Source organism: Anolis carolinensis, unplaced genomic scaffold (assembly GCF_035594765.1).
Source record: "Anolis carolinensis isolate JA03-04 unplaced genomic scaffold, rAnoCar3.1.pri scaffold_10, whole genome shotgun sequence".
NCBI classification, from domain to species: domain Eukaryota; kingdom Metazoa; phylum Chordata; class Lepidosauria; order Squamata; family Dactyloidae; genus Anolis; species Anolis carolinensis.
The window spans coordinates 4541703-4562471 of record NW_026943821.1 but is presented as its reverse complement, the minus strand read 5'-3'; the positions used below and the strand labels follow the sequence as shown (position 1 = coordinate 4562471).

The window sequence follows — 20769 nt, the reverse complement described above, 5'->3', positions numbered from 1 at the left end:
TGAGTATCCCTTGCCTAAGAAAATTCTAGGCAATTAATGGGATCATCAAGAATCGGCAGGTGACTGGCCGGTGGTACATTCAAATGCATTCAAGAGCTGACCTTGATCCCTTTTCTCAAAATACTGCAGGATAGAGCAGAGAAAAAAAGCACCTTTTTGAGCAGTCAGTCCCAGAATCCTTCAGCCAGGTATGACCAAGATTCCTCAAGTTGCTTTTCTTCGATGAAGCACCAAATGGGTTCCACACCTGTGTCAAAGTTGAGAATGAACTACCATATGCAGCTATTGATCTACCAAAGGTGAGTCCTGCAGCATACAAACAATGCATGCCTGAAAAACCTTCTTCATTCATGTACAATGTTTTACTAAGTTTGTATGCTGCAGTTAATACTGGAGCTTTCCATAATTCAACCATTATCATTTTATTTGGATGCCTACATGATATTTCCAGATGCTCAGTTGAAATGCTTTTGCCATCTTGATGTTACTTGACTAGATGTATTCTGGTTTTCATTTGTGAAGCACTGGAGAGTAGGGAGCTATGGCTAATTTGAGAGGATTATTTTTTCTTTCTTTCAGTAATCAGTATTGAAGCTAAAATTTGAGTTGTTTCTTGGCAAAATTCTTTCAGAGGGGCTTTGCCTTTGCTATCCTCTGAGGCTGAGAGAGTGTGCCTTGCCCAAGATCACCCATGGGTTCCATGGCTCAGCAGAAATTAAAATGTTGGCTCAAACTGACATCAACAAAAATATTGTGTATTTAACTGATGCAAAAGTTGGACCTGTGACATTTTTAACACTTTGTGTGTGAGAATCCTCATGTGATCAGTGTGTTTGTGTAGGTGAGCCCTAGCTGTTTGTAGAGTGGAATTCATTATTATTAATTGCCAGAGGGCTTGGCATGTGCCATCAGACTCTGAAGGTCAAGCATCCTGGCTCTTTTAAACCAGACTTCTCAATTTATTATAAAAACAAAGTACAGTGGAGCTGCTGTTTGTGTGACCCTAGTTGTTTGAAAGGGCTGCGGGCCCCCTTTGTCGGGTTTTTGTTTTGTGTTATCTTAGTCATGCATACGTGTAATTTTGTTGTTTGTGGAAGCGGCACCTTTGGTGCTTGATTAATGTGGCTGTAAAATGAATTAATGTTCCAGCAACACTTGATGCCCTGTAATGGATGTAGCTCATTTTTACAGCTGTTCTAGTTGCTTCTCTCCATTTATTTCAGTGCCTCTCAAAGTGATGATCTGTGAACTGGTGCTAGGCTATAAACCATCAGCCACCAGTCTGCAGCACATTTACAGGAGAGAAAAGAAACAGCTCATGAACACAATATGGTGGAACACTGAATGATACAGTAATATTGACAATCTCCTAACAATTGATTTTCCCGTTGTTTTGATTTTCAGCTCTCAGAAGCCCAGGCCAGTTTACCCAATGGTCAGGAATTCTGGGCAATAAAATCCCAAACACTTGGAAGACCAAGATTTGGGGACTACTGTTCTAGATCTTTAAGTATCTTGATTAGGTCTAGTATTTTGGAACAGTCTCTTGTCAGACAGATGTTGACCGCAGCTAAGAAATTTGAGATTTATCCAGAAAACCACAACAAAATTCATGAAGCAGGTGGGACTTGATACTTGTAGAGTCTGTTCCTCCAGCCCTATGGCTTTGGATCTATCTGTATCATCACGGAGTCATAGAGTTAGACTTTAAAGGTCATCCAGCCTTATTCACTGCCATGCAGTAATCAAAGCCCTCCTGACAGATGGCCATCCACTGCTTCTGCTTAAATAGCTTCAGAGAAGGAGTCTCCACTACATTTTGAGACAACAGCAGATTCTACTCTCAAGTAACTCTCACCATTGAGAAGATTTCCTAATATTCAAGCAGAATCTCTTGTCCTGTAGTTTGAACACCTTTCCCATAACTTAAGGTCTGGAGCAGCAGAAAACAAGCTGTTTCTCTCTTCTCAATGATATCCTTTCCAATATTTAAACATGGCCCATCATGTCCTGTCATCTCTTCTCCAGACTAAAACATACCCAACTCTTGAAGTTGCTCTTCATAGGGCATGGGTTCTACACCTTTTAATTTCATTAGTTGTCGTGATCTTCACCTAGGAAAATGATGCAAAAGAGAAACCAATTAATTTATGTTTCCCTTATTTTAGTGAAGAAAATTGTGACTATGGTTTGTTTTCTTTGTAACTGGGGTGTGGTGGTTTATTTCATCCTGGGGCAGCTGTCAAAAATAGTCACTTTCACTAGATCTACCGCTCTTGTTTTTAGAATGAAATTTCTTTTATAGGGAACTTCCACCTTCCTGGCTCCAGGCATACCCATTTCTAAGCATTTGACCTCATTCTATTTCATGGCTGGTGAAAAGGGGGCACCTTCTTTTTCTGCCATGACCACCAGACACCCTGAGAGTGGTGCACAGAGGGAGGAGTCCTTGCTCATTTTTCAATGTTTTTGTGTGTGTTGACAGCTGCTTGTAAACAGTTGCCCCAGGGTGAGCAGGTCAGCAAAGTTCACACTTGCCTGCCTAACCTTATGGTTTCCGCATTAACACGTTGCTCTGTTTAGTTATGAAGGAGCAGGTCTTCTGGAGGAGAGCGGGGTAAAAAGAAGACAGAGCAACATTAAGTTTGAAGGAACATCTCCTCAATTGCAGGCCTTATGTACACTATAAAATGAACTGCCATGGTTTCATCCTGGAATTTGTAGTTTGTGGAGGCACTAGATCTCCCTGGCTGAGAATTCTAAATCCCAGCCTATGGAAGTAAATCCTAGAATTCCATAGAAGCCATGACAGTTTCAGTTGTGTCAAAGTGGTGTCAAAGAGTGTGGAAAGGGACCTTAGACAAACACAACCTTGCTAGGATGAAGACACCACTTAGGCAGAAAAAATGAAATGCAAAGATACAGAATTCAGGATGCCTGGCTCGACAGCAGTACGTGTGAAAAAGTTCTTGGAGTTCTCGTGGACAACAAGTTAAACATGAGCTAACAATGGGATGAGGCAGCTAAAAAAAGCCAATGGGATTTTGGCCTGCATAAATAGAAGTATAGGGTCGAGATCCAGGGAAGTCATGCTACCTCTCTATTCTGCCTTGGTCAGACCACACCTGGAATCATACTGTGTCCAATTCTGGGCACCGCAACTTAAAGGGGCTGTTGACAAGCTGGAATGTGTCCAGAGGAGGGCAACTCAAATTTATTTATTTATTTCTATCATTTCTACCCCACCCTTCTCACCCGAGGGGACTCAAGGCGGCTTACAAAAATGGCAATTAATGCCAATACACCAATATACAATAAAATAACCTTGAAACAGTTAAAACGCTTAAATAGTATCATAATATACAATAAACAAAATTAAAACAGTGCAAATTGCTTGTGCCATTCATCCGCCAGACCTTGTACAAAAACCTTAATCCAGACTGCGTCGACGCCAACAAAACTTATTCTTTAAACGCTTGCTTGCATAGCCAGGTCTTCAGTTTCTTTCTGAACCCCAGGAGGGACGGAGCCTGCCAGATGTCTCTTGGGAGGGAGTTCCACAGCCAAGGAGCCACCACCGAGAAGGCCCTATCTCTCGTCCCCACCAGCCGCACTTGAGAGGCGGGTGGGATCTAGAGCAGGGCCTCCCTAGATGATCTTAAGGTTCTCGTAGGTTCGTAGGAGGAGATACGTTCGGACAGGTAAGTTGGACCAGAACCGTTTAGGGCTTTGTAGGCCAAGACCAGCACTTTGCATTGGGCTCGGTAGCATATCGGCAGCCAGTGGAGCTGGCTTAACAAGGGAGTAGTACGCTCCCTGTATGCTGCCCCAGTTATTAATCTGGCTGCCGTCCGTTGTACTAGTTGTACCTTCCGGGCCGTTTTCAAAGGCAGCCCCACGTAGAGCATGTTGCAGTAATCCAAGCGGGATGTAACCAGAGCGTGGACCACCGTGGCCAAGTCAGACTTCCCAAGGTACGGGCGCAGCTGGCGCAGAAGTCTTAGTTGTTCAAAGGCTCCCCTGGCCACTGCCGAAACCTGGGGTTCCAGGCTCAGCGATGGGTCCAGGAGAACACCCAGACTGCGAACCTGTGTCTTCAGGGGGAGTGCGACCCCATCCAACACAGGCTGTAACCCTATTCTCTGTTCAGCCCTGCGACTGACCAGGAGGACCTCTGTCTTGTCTGGATTCAATTTCAATTTGTTAGCCCTCATCCAGTCTGACACAGCGGCCAGACAGGACCTGAACAGCCTCCTTAGTGACAGGTGGGAAGGAGTGACAGAGCTGGACATCATCTGTGTACAGATGACACCGTACCCCGAAACTCCAGATGATCTCTCCCAGCGGCTTCATGTAGATGTTAAATAACATGGGGGACAGTATTGAACCCTGCGGGACCCCACAAGTCAATGGTTGTGGGGCCAAGGAGGTGTCTCCCAAAGACAACATATGGGAACGATCCTCCAGGAAGGACCGAAGCCATTGCAGAACAGTACCTCCGAGCCCCATCCCGGCAAGGCGCCCCAGAAGGATACCGTGATCGACGGTATCGAAGGCCGCTGAGAGGTCCAGCAGAAGCAGCAGGGACACACTCCCCCGTCCAGTTCCTGGCGTAGATCTTCGACTAAGGCGACCAAGGCTGTCTCGGTACCATGCCCCGGCCTGAAGCCAGACTGGGCTGGATCTGTAAAATCAGTGTCATCCAAGAATGCCTGGAGTTGCGGGGCCACCACACGTTCCATGACCTTGCCCAGAAAGGGGAGATTGGAAATAGGCTGGTAGCTGTCCAATTGAGTGTGGTCCAGTGATGGCTTCTTCAACAGCGGTTTGATCACAGCCAATTTAAGGCTCGCTGGAAATATGCCTTCCTGAAGGGAGGCATTCACCACCACCTTCATCCACTCGGCCAATCCCCCTCTGGCTTCTCTCACCAGCCAGGATGGGCAGGGGTCTAGGATGCATGTGGTAGCCCTCGCCTCTCCAATCACCTTGTCCACGTACTCGAGCTCAACCAATTGAAAAGAATCCATCAAAATGGGACAAGTAGGTGCTTGTGTTACATCTAAAGAACAAGCCCTATGAGGAGCGGCTTAAAGAGCTGGGCATGTTTAGCCTGCAAAAAAAAAGGTGAAGAGAAGACATGATGAGGGCCATGAATCAAGATATGAGGGGAAATCATAGGGAGGAGGGAGCAAGCTTGTTTTCTGCTGCCCTAGAGATGAGGATGTGGAACAATAACTTCAAATGACAGGAAAAAAGGAGATTCCATCTAAGGAACTTCCTAACTGTGTGAGAGAGCTGTTCAGCAGTGGAACTCTCTGCCCCAGAGTGTGGTGAAGACTCCTCCATTGAAGGATTTTAAACAGAGGCTGGATGGCCATCTGTCAGGGGTGGTTTGAATGCGATTTTCCTGCTGCTTGGCAGAATGGGGTTGGACTGGATGGCCCATGAGGTCTCTTCCAACTCTATGATTCTAAGACCCCATCAACATTTTAGTTGTTGGCAAACTTATTTGGCATCAACTAGGAACTCATTATGAAGAAAGGTCTTCCACTAGGTCCATTTGAGGTATGAAATCTAGTTAGGTATGAAGATCCAGGAGGGGGTTTCCTAATTGGAAGATATGCGAGGTGCTGGCAGAACTTCAGTCTTCTCTAGGATTGCTGTAGAAAAATCCCTTTGGAGTTTTTCACATATTGTCTGGCATCCTATTACTGGCATACGCAGGTGGATTTAGTTGAGAAATTACTATGGCCTTGGAGGAAGAAAACAACCGGCAGCATAGTTCTAGCATAGCTTGATCCTAACAGTTGAGGACAGGTCCTCTGACCATCCCAAATGTCACTGCCCTACCCTCGGGTTTGAGCTCTCCCATTGCCATCTCCCTTTCCTCATGTTGCCTAACTTATTAGGTTTAAATGCGAGAGCAGAAAATCAAATTTGCAGTCTGAAAGCCTCTAGGAACTTTTTTAAAGCTGAAACATGGGGTTTAAATACTCTAAAGAAAATGAACCTGGACTCTCAGAATTTGCATACAGTAAATATTAGAATGAATGTGGTTTCATTCTTGGCTCAATGCAGAATGAGCTAAACAGTGCAAGAAAACAACGCCAAAGTGGTTTTCATGAGCAAAATAGATATTTTATATACTTTTTTCAAAAAGAGAAAGGACGAATACATTTTAAAAAAAGAAAAGATACAGAGGGTGGTAGAAGATAAACACGGTACTTATAAATATACAGTATATACAGCTTAAATATATCTATAAAGTTATCTCCAGCAGGGCTTCTTTTATGTATACAGCATGTGTTTGTTTTAAATTAAAAGAAAAATGGAGTCTCTGTATTGAAACAATTTTAAAATAACCGGAACTGTTGTCCACCTCGTAATATTTCTATTAGGGTTAGGATCTGAGATGACACATGTACATTATATCTTATTTTTTTCCAAGCCAGAATTAAACAGAAAGGGCTGCTGTTACTAGAAATATGAAATGATCTAGTTTCAGATTATGAGTCTTCCTTCTTTCCTTCCTTCCTGGCATGAACATACTCACCATTATTTTTAAAGATAGATTTTTTTCTATATTTGAAGCTTGAATTGCTGTTACCTTTTTTAACTGAAGAACCCAAATATGTTTGTGTATCTGCCATCAAATGGTCTGTTGGCTTATAGTGATGCCATGAACTTCAGAGGATTTTCTTCAGCAAATAAGTTTCATATAAATGCCGTCTCCAAACCAACGTTATTTACTTTATGGTAAGTAGTCCTTGCAAAATACGATCATATCCATTTTCCCTTTCATATATATTTCTCAATTGGAAAGGGATTTGGCCTGTCCAAGCACCCATTCCTGAAGCAATAGGATCTCCTTTAACAAAAAAAGAGGTTCCCTATCCTTTGCTTAGAAAGCACATCCTATAATCCATAACATTTCTTCTCTTGGCTGTTTCTTACAACTATATAATGGTAATGAATGTGAACTGTGCTTTATAACTTTTTGAAACTAAAAGCTGCTTTGCAGGTCGCGGATCAGAAGTCAGGACAGAAATAAAATCCAAGAAATGTTAACTTCTGTTGTGAAGGTTCATATTGTTGCTACACCTTTCCAGCGAGCCAACAAAAGGACAGTGTATCTTTCTTTCGAAGTGTGAAGGAGGAAATACAGTCAATTGAGAAGAGCCTGAAAACTGTAAAAGCATCAAGTTAAAAAAATAAAGACAACATGTAAAAAAAATGAGTTCAGCCCTGGCACTTCTGTAGGAAAAGGACCTGCCTTTTCTAAAGACCAGACAATTCCGGTACTGGGGCCTTTCCTTATCCCAAACAGAAAACTAGCCTTTCTTCTTATATCCAAGAGAAAGCTCTCCAAACCCGGTTCTGACTTTCCACTCCATTGGCGGGCTCCGTTCCTAAGATCGTTCTGAGTCAATCTGTTGCTCTTCTTTCAAAAACAATAAAATTAAAAAATATATATAGCAGCAAGAATAAATATTAAATATTTTTCCTTTTTAAAAAAAGAGGAGTCTTTTTTTATAATACTATGAGGATAAAAAGTTAATCAGGATAAAGGCATTGGCTGCTCCGGGAGTTCATTCAGTGTTCTCTGTAAACATTCAATTAGCTGAGAAATTTGGAAGAAAAATCAAAAATAAAATACAGATGTCAGATGCCAAGGCTTGGGAGAAGGATCTTCTTTAGACCTAGAAATGAAGATGAAAGAGGGCAGGGGAAAGAATTAGAACATAACCTTATAGCATATCAATCCCTTCTTGCCCTCCCCAACCTGGTTCTATCCTCAACCCTGTTTTCTCCATCGCAAAAGGGTTTCAAAGAAAGAACTCTTGTTTTGATAGTTCCAATTGAATTGCTACGTGGAATAAATGGCAGAATGGACCTCCAAGCCAAATTGTGTGTCTATTCATGGTGCAGTTTTTTAATTGATCCTGGAGAGCAAAACACAGAAGCTGTTCCCTCCTGGCAAGAGAATGGACAAGGCTGTTGGTCACATTTCTAGTGGTCAGGAAGCTTTGTAAAATGGCTTGTGTGCATGGGAAAACAATCTAGTGATCCAGGTATTCATGGGAAGTAATTCAGACACTGGTGAAAATGTTAGACATTTGCAAAATCTGAGGCTCTCCTAATGGCAGACATTTAAATGTTTTTGTCTTTGTGACACGGGCATGCGTTTCCCCACATTTTTGAAACTATAGAGATCATATTTTCCTATGCATTTCTTATATGGCTACACCCACCTATCTGGTTGACCAAATATCTGGGGAATTGGGATTGGATGTGGATTCTTCCTGTATATTTGGGATGTAAAAGAATCACAATATTTCCAATTTCCTCTTTTTGCCCATCACTGTGAACATTCTCCTCACTAGAGCCAATAGTTCCGTGCAAATACAGAGAGACTCTGCATAAGACTAACAATAGAAAAGAAGTAATTAGGTGCTCTCGCTCTACCCTAGCAATAGAAAGAAGGGTAGCTTTGTGTACTCACCTGTGAGATGTTGTTCTCCAGCCCTCTCAGGTGCCACGGCAAAATGTGGGGCAGGCTTCCCAGAAGTCTGGAGGAAGGGAGGCTTGCCTAACCCAAATTGATTGGCGACTGCCTCTAGGAACATCATGGCCCTTTCTGTAGGGTCCAGGAGAGCGCTTTCCAAAGATGCAGCCAACTTGCTACGTAAAACCACTAATTCCTGAATAAACAGAACTTTGAGTGTCAAGGCAGATGTTGCCATGAGGACAACAGATTGCAGAAAATCGCACCTCTCTACATAGAATCCACAGCATTCTATCCTGAAGAGCAGACTCAGTCCCAGCAATAGCCAAAAGACAGTTTTCATATCCAAGAGACACATTGATGAAATAAGCTTGATAATGTTGAAACTCTTCGGCTATGTTGTTTATCTGTTTTCCCTTCTTTTGATGTATGGTTGGGTTAGAGTGCCACTTGAGAGAATGAAGGAATGGCAAACTACCTGCGAGGTGTGTTGAGCATTCTTCCACTTATCTCAGGTGACACTCTAAAAGGTGAATCATTTCAAAGCAAACCACATCTACAAATAGCATGAAAAAAGATGGACCTGTTCACACTTTTTCAAAGCTTGGAAATAGCAAATCATGTAGTTAGTTGTGACAAGGTGACCATTAGTAGTTAGCAAGGCTGTAATGGAATTACATTGTGGAAGTGAATGAATGAATGAATGGGAATGTCATTTTACACACACAAGGAAAGAGAGCATGCATGCATAATGAACAAGCTAGTTTTTCCACTTTCATGTCAATCTTAAAATCAATCTAAAAATTAAAAGTAATGGAAAGCAACCTGTAATGCAACACATTAATTATAACATTGAAATGTGTAATGACAATGGGTTTTTAAAGCATACTTTAATCCCTCCCCCTGTTATGAATAATGGAAATGAAATTACTTTTTAAATGTCATTTTCCAGTAGCACATCTTGTTGTCAGAAGAGGTACCAGTTTCTTCTCTCTTTCTCTCAGATCCTTCACTTTCTGAGGAATTAAGGGGATTGAAGAGGAAAGGTTGAGCCTTTCATTTCCAAGCGTATTCTGAGCATCTTCAGTTGTGCACTTTTTTGTTTAGAGTTCCTCTCCAAGATTTTTTTAAAAACCTTAATTCATTTATCTGGGTCTTCATCCCTTTTTAGGTGTTTGACCAGGAATTGAGAAGGAGAAGATCTTGACACAAGGACAGGATACCATAAGAATCTCTGTTAACCTCATAATACTCCCGTATTCCTGATTCATTGGAGGGGTATATCTTTCCAAACTCTAAACGGAAGAGCCAAGCTCTGAACAGAAGCATTATGTCCAAATGGAGGAATGATCTCATCCAAGGTGGGACTGTGTCATGCCAGCATGATCTCTAAAGGTCCTTTATGTCATCCCCAGGGATGTAAGAGAAGGAGAGAAACAAGAAGAATGTTTTCTTGAGCATCACTGTGGTCTTATTTTGCTGTTGGATCCTCTGGAAAACCACAACAGTTTTGAGATTGGAAGGGGCCATGTAAGAAGTGTGAAGATGGAAAGAGAATTGCAAGATAGCCATGCTCTGTAAAGTCATGTTGAGTAGAAGAGGACTTACCTTTGCAAAGTACCCATTGAAGCTGTCTGGCTCAATGTTGCTGCCAACTGAGGACGATTAACCCAGCTTTGGCTGAGGCTGAACAGTGTTCCCAGAGGCAGTCTCCAATCAATTTTTTTTTCACGCAATGCCTGGTCCCTGCAGGCTTGAGAGTGGCACCTGAGCAAAGCTGGAGAAAAGCACACCAAACTTACCGTGTAGGCTTCTTCACAGCAGGGGATGGAGGGCATCCAGGAGCAGGTTATTCCTGCCACCAATGTGGGCAGATGAGGCCATGCAAATCAGCAAACTTTACCCATCTGGCAGGAGACAAACAGCCCTTTCATCGCTTTTTGAGGTACAGTGTCAATTGTCAGTCTGCAACTGGAACCAAAGAGTCAAAACTTTGATGAAAAGCGATCTGAAGTCTAGGCCGAAGAGAGACTCATCACTTTCAGGATGCATTTTACACCAGATTAAAGGCTTTTAGATCCAAAGGCCGTATACTCTTGAGCGTTCTCTCATAGCAGGAGGATTATTACACAGTTGAACTTAGGATCCCCTCATCCCAGAAATGAAAAGACATTTCACAGTAAATCCAGTATTCCTGTCTCCATCACTGGATGAGGGCCTCCTAAAGTAGGATGTTCCAGTGCTTGCCTAACAATAAGGATTACAATCTTGCTGCTTTCCAGATTTGAGAAGATGAACATTGTGGAGTAGCTGCCTTCCAAAGGCTACATCTGAAGTGGTAAGGGACATCACTGCAATATGTCTAATGTCTCCTTGTTGCTTGCTTCCATGTTCTTAAAGTCCTTTCTTTGAAATGTTAGACTAGCCCTCTTCTTGCTATCATTCATAATCAAGTCTTGGATTGCTCAAAGGGCCATACTGTTTTGCTTTTAATTCTATTGATAGTTTAACTATATTTTTAATTTCTCTATGATGTGAATTTTTTAAGCTGTACAAGCTGATATACTGTAGGCTTTTTGACGGCTTGCTTTTGGACATTCTACTACTGCAACAAATCTAAATTATAGCCATATTCTGCATACCTTCTTCATCTTCAGGCTCTTAACCAACTTGCTTACTTCAGATGAAACTGCACCTAACACAAGTGTTGTTTTTTTCCTGTTAAAAATGTACACCATAACTACTAGGATGGTTGCAAGTGCTCCTCTACTTCTATGGAAATTCTTCACGCTGTTGGTAATGATGCCATGTTTTGTAGGCATTCACTGGTCCTTCCTACATCTGTGAATCTTCCACTGAAAGGACAAAGAAATTAGCAGGTTGCTTTAAAGATGCATGTTGTTAAGATGAAGAATGGCTATTAGGGACTCCTTTTGAATTCTATAAAACAAATGACATATGCATGCATTTGCTGAAGGACAGAACTTGTATTAATAACAGTCTGCTCTCTAAACAAGTCTGAGACACTTCTGATACTGAGGGTGGAATGAAGTGTGCAGGAAGGCTTCTGTTAGATCTGTCAAAGACAGGAAATTCTCCATTGAGAATGCTGGGGAGTCTTCAAAGTGTTCATACAGAATTTGCAGTTCTGCCACCAAAAAGTTGAAGGCTTTTGAGACCTGGTATTTTCTTCCACTTGTTATTCCTTGTTTGAAATGATAAAAAGGCTGGATTAAAATACTTGAAAGTATCCACTAGAGCAGCGGTTCCAAAGCTGTGGTCCCCAAGAACTAAAATATGGTTTGCGGCCTCACCATTACTACACCGTTGTAGTAATGAAACTCTCTTATAGTGCCGAGGCAATGGGGATATTGGGAGGGGAGAGGCTGACTACCCACTAAAGGCGCAACAAGACTCCTGACTGCTGCTTCTCCTCCTCCCTCCCCCTGTGGCGCCTTGATGTCTTCATTTTTAGGTCTGTCCTGAGGTTATTTGGGGTGCTGATTCAGAAAATTGCATTGGATATACCACATCAGCTCTAGATTATTAAATAAGGTTTTCCGTGGGCGAGCTGATGGTGACTACTGGATGGCATATGTTTTGTATCAAAAACTAGAGCTGACGTGGTCAATCCAATGCAATTTTCTGAATTAGCACCCCAAATAACCAAACCAAATCTAAAGTTGACCAAAAATTCATTCTTAACCCTTTTGGTACTCATGTTGGAGAGCAGTCCCTTGTCAAAAAAAGGTTGGGAAGCCACTACACTAGAGGTACTACTCTGGATCTAGATCAGAAGTAGGGCAAAGTATGCCTACCCATTGGGTCACTCAGCACCCCCTTTGACAACAAATTCCCCCAATGGGAATTTGGGGTGTGTGTTTCTCGGGTGAGAATTTCAATGCTGGGGCATGCTTTGGGAAGCAGGCAGATGGCTTTCTAAAGGAAACAAACCAATTCTTGGACACTTGGAAGTTGTGATCTCTAGACATTGAATTAATCGTGAAATGCTTTCCCAGACACAGAAAGGTCTCTTGGGAGCATGTCAGTTCTCTGGAGCTTTTCAGATGGGCAGCTGACTTTTCACTTTTGAGAGAACAATTGGTAATTCTTACCCATGGCAGTGATTTTGGAATCATAACTGCGGGTTTGCCGGTAAACATGTTTTAGAATCTCAGTTGTCTGGCTGCTTGTTTCTGAAGGGCAGGAGGAGACATAGGAGAAATGCTTTCTGCAGCTGATTTCCTTCCCACTCAAACTAGATTCACATTGATTGTATGAAAAGAAAAATCCCAAGGCATGCCATTCAGAAAATAAATTAGTAGAGGAGTTGGATTTCCTAGTGTGCCTTGTTCCTGCAGAACAGGGATTCTCCTTTTACCAGAGTTTGCTGATTCACATGGCTCTGTCTCCTGGAACAAGCGACAGGATAACCAAGAGCTCAAGGATACTCTCCATCCATTGACTGGGAACTTCAGTGTCACGATGTGGTGCTTTTAAGTCTTATCTTCTTTCAGGACACAATATATTTGAACATTTTAAAAATGAATGAATATCTGCATTTAGATCCATGCTTCCCATTACATCTTTTGCACAAGTCTTTTAACAATTCGACTCATCTTATTGATCTGCTTCTGATACCTATTTCAGTGAGAATGATATTACTTTGGTGTGTGGTTTATATGCTGATCTCAACCAAAGAGATGTTAAATTAATGCCATCTTTTGCTTAAAATATGAGTTAGTCACCCCATCCATTTCGAGGCATGCATCAAGGAAAAGAAATAAAAATGTTGGCTTACCCATAATTATTTGTACAAACAAGAGTGCAACTCGTCGAGAGTTTCCTGTAGGACTCATCTATCACATCAGTGTAAAAGGATGCCATGCACATTTATCTCACATAATAAACCTTCCCTGCTATAGAGTGGAAACGCATATAGCTCCTCTTGACCCTATGTATTCATTGCCCCATCATGTCTGGTTTTCCAGCTAGAGGAATTCATAAGCAGCAAGAAATACCCTGGAATAGGTTGTGTCACACAACTAGATTAAAGTATAGCACCTGGCCATTATTAGTGCAATAGCCCTGTCTATCAGTGGTAATACTTTTGCCAACAAACCTACCAGTGAGATTACAGAATAGCTAAAATCAGTGGGGACTGGGTGCAAGATAATCCCCATGCAATATAAAGCTCTTTGGCAGGCTTGGGGCTAGCTACACCTTTCATCTTAACCTATTTTATCCTCTTCTCAGGTCCTTAAGAAAGGGATTAAGCTCAAGAATTTAGATTCTGGATTCCGAAAGGCTCAGGCTGTTGACTAACTTTTGACAAAGGGAAAAAAGTTTGGAAGAGGAACTGCACAGTATAGCATTGCTCGAAGAACCGTTTGTTGGACTTCACAACAGCCACTAAGTGAGTGAATGTCTGTCAGATATACATCCTAAATGGCTTTTAAGAGGATATGTACAACCCTAAGATTATTTACACTATCATCCATCTATCTATCTATCTATCTATCTATCTATCTATCTATCTATCTATCTATCTATCTATCTATCTATCTATCCACACACACACACATTCATACATACAGTAGAGTTTCACTCATCCAAGATAAATGGGCCGGCAGAACATTGGATAAGTGAAAATCTTGGATAATAAGGAGGGATTAAGAAAAAGCCTATTAAACATAAAATTACATTATGATTTTACAAATTAAGCACCAAGACATCATGTTTTACAAGAAATTGACAGAAAAAGTAGTTCAATACTGTTATGTAGTAATTACTGTATTTATGAATTTAGCACCAAAACATTGCAACATTTACTACAAAAACAATGTCTACTAAAAGGCAGACTGCCTTGGATAATACAGAACCTTGGATAAGTGAAGCTTGGATAAGTGAGACTCTACTGTGTGTGTGTATGTATGTATGTGTGTGTGTGTGTGTGTGTGTGTGTGTGTGTGTGTGTGTATATATATATATATATATATATATATATATATATATATATATTCTCCCCACCTCATTTCAGACAAACACTGGATATGAATTGCAATATTAACACTGGGAATTGGTGGCCAAACATTTCAAATTTCTTCCCTTTCTTTGCTTTGAATGAGACTTATTTGATTAAGACTTGTACAAGATAGGCATAAACTAAAATATTGTATCATTTAAATATCAGCAACACCGCTCTTAATTACTGGAATCCTAGGAATAGAAAGCATAGTTCTGCCTTGTGGGTTAAGCTCTCATTTTCTTCAGTCTTTCCATTATTATTAAACTAATTCTCAAGCTGTCGAAATAGTCACCCAGCAGAATTTATAGTGAAAAGCCAGTAGAGTTAAGGCTTTTCTTAAGATTAGGTGCAATTTAACAGGCACACTTTGAAGATCAGCACATGTCTAAGCATTGAATTCAATATACAGTAGAGTCTCACTTATCCAACGTTCTGGATTATCCAATGCATTTTTGTAGTCAATGTTTTCAAAACATCGTGATATTTTGGTGCTAAATTCGTAAATACAGTAATTACTACATAGCATTACTGCGTATTGAACTACTTTTTCTGTCAAATTTGTTGTATAACATGATGTTTTGGTGCTTAATTTGTAAAATCATAATCTAATTTGATGTTTAATAGACTTTTCCTTCATCCCTCCTTATTATCCAACATATTCACTTATCCAACGTTCTGCCGGCCCGTTTATGTTGGATAAGTGAGACTCTACTGTAGTTTCACCCATTGTTACATTTACAAAATGTTAATTTTAAAGGGCTTCTTTGGCTAAAAGATTTTGAGTATGCTTTCCAAATGAACTGAAGAAAAACAGATTCATCATTAAAAGCTGTTTGTTAGAACTGGGACGAGCAGCCATTGAATAGCATTTATCACCAACAGAGTGGATTTTAAAACAAATGGTAAAGGTACATAAATATAGGGCCTTGTTTTCTAAGAACATATGTATATGGTTGTTGTATGTCTTTCGGGCTGTGTGGCCATGTTCCAGAAGTATTCTCTCCTGACGTTTCGCCTACATCTATGGCAGGCATCCTCAGAGGTTGTGAGGTACCTCACAACCTCTGAGGATGCCTGCCATAGATGTGGGTGAAACGTCAGGAGAGAATACTTCTGGAACATGGCCACACAGCCCGAAAGACATACAACAACCCTGTGATCCCGGCCATGAGAGCCTTTGACAACACATATGTATATGTTTTATGAATTAGTCTACACACCTGTTCTCAAGTTGTGGGGCAAGGTAGACTCATGCTCTGAACCTGCCTTGAATGCACTGGCATACACATTTGTATCATTAGCTGCTCATAATGGGGGGAAATGCAACTATGATTAGGCCAAAATACCACCCCCTCCTTGCCTTCCTATCTAAGCTGTCTGGTCCTTACTGTCATCTGTAACCCCCTAAACTTCTTGGAGAGCTACAGAATGGGCTGAGTTGGGGAGTGAGCATATGTTCATTACCTCGGTTGCGTAAATGCACTGTTCCATCTGGTCTGGGATGATGTAGATGGGGTGGTAGGTGCTGTCCTTCGGATATCCAGCAGGAACAGTGGACTGGATGGGCTCAGACTTTTTACTGCAGTGGGGAAAGAAGAAGATATTAAAAAGTGGTAGGGAAACAGTTCTTTTCCTTTGAATAAACAAAGGAGAAGAATCTGGCTATGGCTAAAGGAAGTCTTCACCAAAGGATCGGTGAATTAAGTTTCAACGGTGACGTTTTAGTGGCTTTAAAGTAAGCTTTGCTTGTAGGAGAGACAGTCAGCTCCAAACATGATATTGAGATATTCCAGGTAGTTAGAAGTCATCAAGTCAAGATTTTGAAGGCCTGTTGTGACCAATTTGCATTGCGTTTATAGTTAAAAGTGTCTCTGTCCAGTTCAACCTCTGGACTGGTGTCCTCTCAACTTTCTGCTTGTCAGCTTCTGTAGCCTAAGGATGTGGAGAAGTTGCCTAAACAAACCGTGTGCTCCTTGGATTCTTGCCTTTTGAAATTGTCCAAGGCTAGACCTTCTTGGTATCAATTGGAATGAATGTCTTCTGTAGGAATGGTCTGGTCTCAACAGCTTTAAAGGAGTCGGCCGCTTCTAAAGATGCAACTTTTGAAACCCATGTCCAGTTTATCATTCTTGGGTGGACAACAGGCAATCTTGGAAAACACTTATCAATGAAGTACATTCATTCTGGCTTCTGCCTATGATTTGAATCATGGGTGACCCCCTTGGGGAAATGAAAACCTTTTGATTTTCCCAGACACCATGGCTGAAATCCACACTGCAATTCCATCAGCAAAGCTTCTTTTCTCCTTGATCATCATCAATCAGTCTTTATATCCTTCTGAACTGAGTCTCTTGAATGGGACTTCAGAGAATGGTGTTGCAGTGGATCCCATCTCATTTGGAAAGGAGGGTCGAGAAGATGGTGCTTGGAGACTACTGTTTCATCAAAGCCCTTTGCATCATTTTCAGTATCAGGGAAGACAGTAGCATTGAGTCCACCAATCTGTCTCCAGACTTCCACTAGACTAGACGTATGAAGCACTCAAATGGATCAAGCTGTGAGGTCAGAATCCAGATGACTGACAAGACCCAAGTCCTCCCTGTAGGCAAAGACTTCAGGGCAGCTAGGAGTCAATGTGGTACAGTGGTTATGGACTGGCCGACATCTCTGGAGACTAGGGTTCAAATTCCTGCATAGTCATGAAAACCCATTAGATACCTTGGAAGGCAATGGGAAACTTCTGAACAGGGTTGGTGTATGTATTCCAGGCTGTATGGCCGTGTTCTAGAAGTATTCTCTCCTGACGTTTCGCCCACATCTGTGGCAGGCATCCTAAGAGGTTGTCTGCCATAGATGTGGGCGAAACGTCAGGAGAGAATACTTCTAGAACATGGCCATACAGCCTGGAATACCTACAAAAACCTTGTGATCCCGGCCATGAAAGCCTTCAACAACACATTCTTCTGAACAAATTTTGCCAAGAAACCCCTGTGATATGTTCATCTCTACCATAAGTTGGAAACATCTCCCCCAATCCTGCTTTAGAGCAATGGATAGACAAAGCAAACTGCCTCAGACTATTCCTTGCAAAAGAAAAACCTATAAGATTCAAGGGGTCCCAATAAATTGGCAGGTTACTTGAATAGTACATATGCACCCAAACTATTGTTTCACCACCCCCTCTGCCAAATAATAATAATAATAATAATAATAATAATAATAATTTTATTTTTGTACCCCGCCACCATATCCCCAGAGGGACTCGGGGCAGCTTATCTCCAGTGCAACAATCCCTCTTGAACCAGAAATTGTAATCCCTCTTGAACCAGAAATCATTCATGTGAAAATAGCCTGCTGCATCCTGATTGAGGAAAGAGGAAACCTCAATCACTGGCAGCAGTTGATGCCTAGATAAGTAAGATTTGCAATTGGGGGGTGGCTTTGTAGTCCCTATGTATTTTCTATGCTATTTGAATACATAGGACCATGAATATGAATCTGTCATGGATGCATAACTCTAGGTTATGCATTTGTAGCCCTAATTGTAAATTCCAGCCAATGCCTCCCCCCATTATTTAATTCCACATCCATTTCCCAATTACTAGCAAAGAAGACAGGAGGGCACCACTTACTTCTCCAGGTTTTTGCAGACAGACTCACGGCTCTGGTCCAGCAGCTTCCGCTTGCAGTTGAACTGGTCACTGCTGAACCTGGATTCTCTGTTGGACACCTTAAAGCACCCGGGTGAGATGAGAAAGCCATCCCTTTCCTTGAAGTTATTGATGGTTGCCAGGTCATTGCGGACACTGCTTTTGGCCGACTTGTGGCCCTGCCTCATGTGCCGAAGCATTGCTGCGGTGGCACAGGCGGCAAGCACCAACATCATGAGGCCCAGAGTAAAGGAAACAGCTAGTGCAACAGGGAAAGGGCTTTCGGCCACCCGTTGGCTGCTAACAGGGGTTGGGATCTGAACTTTGAATTCACAGTTGGAACCCATGTAGCCTGCCGAACACTCGCAGACGTGGCCGGAGAAGTGGGTATAGCAAGTGCCGCTGTTCAAGCAGGGGCTGGAGCCACAGGCATCCATGCGGGTGCTGCAGTCCTTCCCACCGTAGCCCAATGTGCAAGAACAGGTGTAGCTGTTTGGACCATCAATGCAGGTGCCTCCATTGGCACATGGGTTGCCCGCGCAGTCGTCGATGTTCAGCTCACAGAAGGAGCCAACGAAGCCCGGGCGGCATTTGCAGATCATGCTGCGGCCCAGATCCAGACAGTGGCCGTCTGGAAAAGGAAGGAGAAAAGATTATATAGGATGGTCGGCACACTCTTGGGAACTTCATCAGCTCATTTCTGGTTACCTCCTGAAAGAAGGCAACCAGGCACCATTATAATTTTTGTTTCTATACCAGGTTAACCATTTGAACTGAGTTGCAACAAACATATAACACATCTGAGAACAAGGCAAGCAAAAAATATAATCCATCACATCCTAGAATCATAGAATAGTAGAGTTGGAAGAGACCTCATGGGCCATCCAGTCCAACCCCCTGCAAGAAGCAGGAAAATCTCATTCAAAGCACCCCCGACAGATGGCCATCCAGCCTCTGTTTAAAAGGCTCCAAAGAAGGAGCCTCCACCACAGTCCGGGGGAGAGAGTTCCACTGTCGAACAGCCCTTCTCACAGTGAGCAAGTTCTTCCTGATGTTCAGGTGGAATCTCCTTTCCTGTAGTTTGAAGCCATTGTTCCGCGTCCTAGTCTGCAGGGCAGCAGAAAACAAGCTTGCTCCCTCCTCCCTATGACTTCCCCTCACATATTTGTACATGGCTATCATGTCTCCTCTTAGCCTTCTCTTTTGCAGGCTAAACATGCCCAGTTCTTTAAGCCGCTCCTCATAGGGCTTGTTCTCCAGACCTTTGATCATTTTAGTTGCCCTCCTCTGGATGCATTCCAGCTTGTCAATATCCTAAAGGCAGATAACATACTTACATGGCATTTCTAGGGAATTTGGGGAGCTGCAGTTTTGTATAGGGGTAGATAGGTACTATATGGTCAGCTCACACAGTGGCTGTTTTGCTCAAGAAAAAGAAGTGCTAGCCAGTAGTACGTGTGATGGCAGAGGAGAGGTGAATTAATATCAAAATGATGTGAAGAACGTGGATGTGGGGAATCTTTCTCCCATTCTTTCGTTCCAAAAGCTAGGATTATCCACTGAAGCTAACAACAGGAGATTCAGGACTGCATTTTCCACTTATGAACTCTGCTAAAGGAGACTGAATCTTAGGATGAATTCTGCACCGTAGAATGAATGAAGTTTGACACCACTTGAACTATCATGGTGCAATGCTGTGGAATAATGGGATTTGTAGTTTGGTGATGCACCTGCACTCTTAGACAGTGAAGCTCAAGACCTTGTAAAGCTACTACTATGATAATTGCATAGCATTGCACCATGGCAGATAAAGTAGTGTTCATTAACTCTACAGTAGACTTCATTAACTCTACAGTGTGGATGAACATTTAATTGTACCAGACTTTTTTCCCCCCTGGACCTATTTCTTATCCAGTCATATTCTTTAAAAGCTGCTTCAGGACAGGATTCATACTCCAGCAGTAAAGATCACTTACTGTTCAAGCAAGGGTTGTTACTACATCGGTCTATCTTCTTCTCGCAATTGGAGCCATGGTAGTTGACTGGGCAGTGACAACTGTAGCCACCCAAGTGCTTCTCAATGCAAGTCCCGCCATTGAAACACGGTCCGTCAGCGCAGGTCATGGCACTGATTTCACAATTCTTGCCGTAGAAGCCTTGAGGACAGGTGCATTTGTAGTCATTCTCCAGGTCCTGCAAAAGAACAACCAACATTTGAACTTTTTGCCTATGACAGGAGATAATGGGACATCAGCAGAATTAGGTTGTCTCGTGTGTAAGACCACCAGAAAGGCAATATCAACCTGGCTCAGAAGCAGCTGGTTGCTCAGTCAGCCAATGAATCTATTCCATTGATAGATATAGATGAGTTTTCAAATGTGCTGAACTTGATTCCTAAATGGTTTTAGCACCTTAAATCCTTTAAAGCTAACTCCATCACTGAATCGTCATGGGAACCAGTCACCATGGCTGGTCTAACCCTATTTTCAATTTGGCTGCCTTGGTGTCAAAGTCATGTCTCTTCTAATTTTTCCCACATTCCCTTGTGTTTGTAAATCTGACGACAAATCCTGCCTTTCATT

At 42.2% G+C, this 20769-nt stretch overlaps 1 protein-coding gene across 1 annotated transcript in view; it reads right to left on the bottom strand.

The window, feature by feature from the left end:
- Positions 1-6119: 6119 nt before the first annotated feature.
- dll3 (delta like canonical Notch ligand 3) overlaps positions 6120-20769 on the bottom strand; it is a 45351-nt gene continuing 30701 nt past the window's right edge. Inside the window, exons 6-9 of the mRNA XM_062962213.1 lie at positions 20164-20380; positions 18170-18818; positions 16002-16116; positions 6120-7703 (exon numbers count right to left, since the gene is read on the bottom strand). Of these exons, the coding sequence (XP_062818283.1) occupies positions 7698-7703; positions 16002-16116; positions 18170-18818; positions 20164-20380 (987 nt within the window). The 3' untranslated portion in view covers positions 6120-7697. The remainder of the gene's footprint in view (positions 7704-16001; positions 16117-18169; positions 18819-20163; positions 20381-20769) is intronic.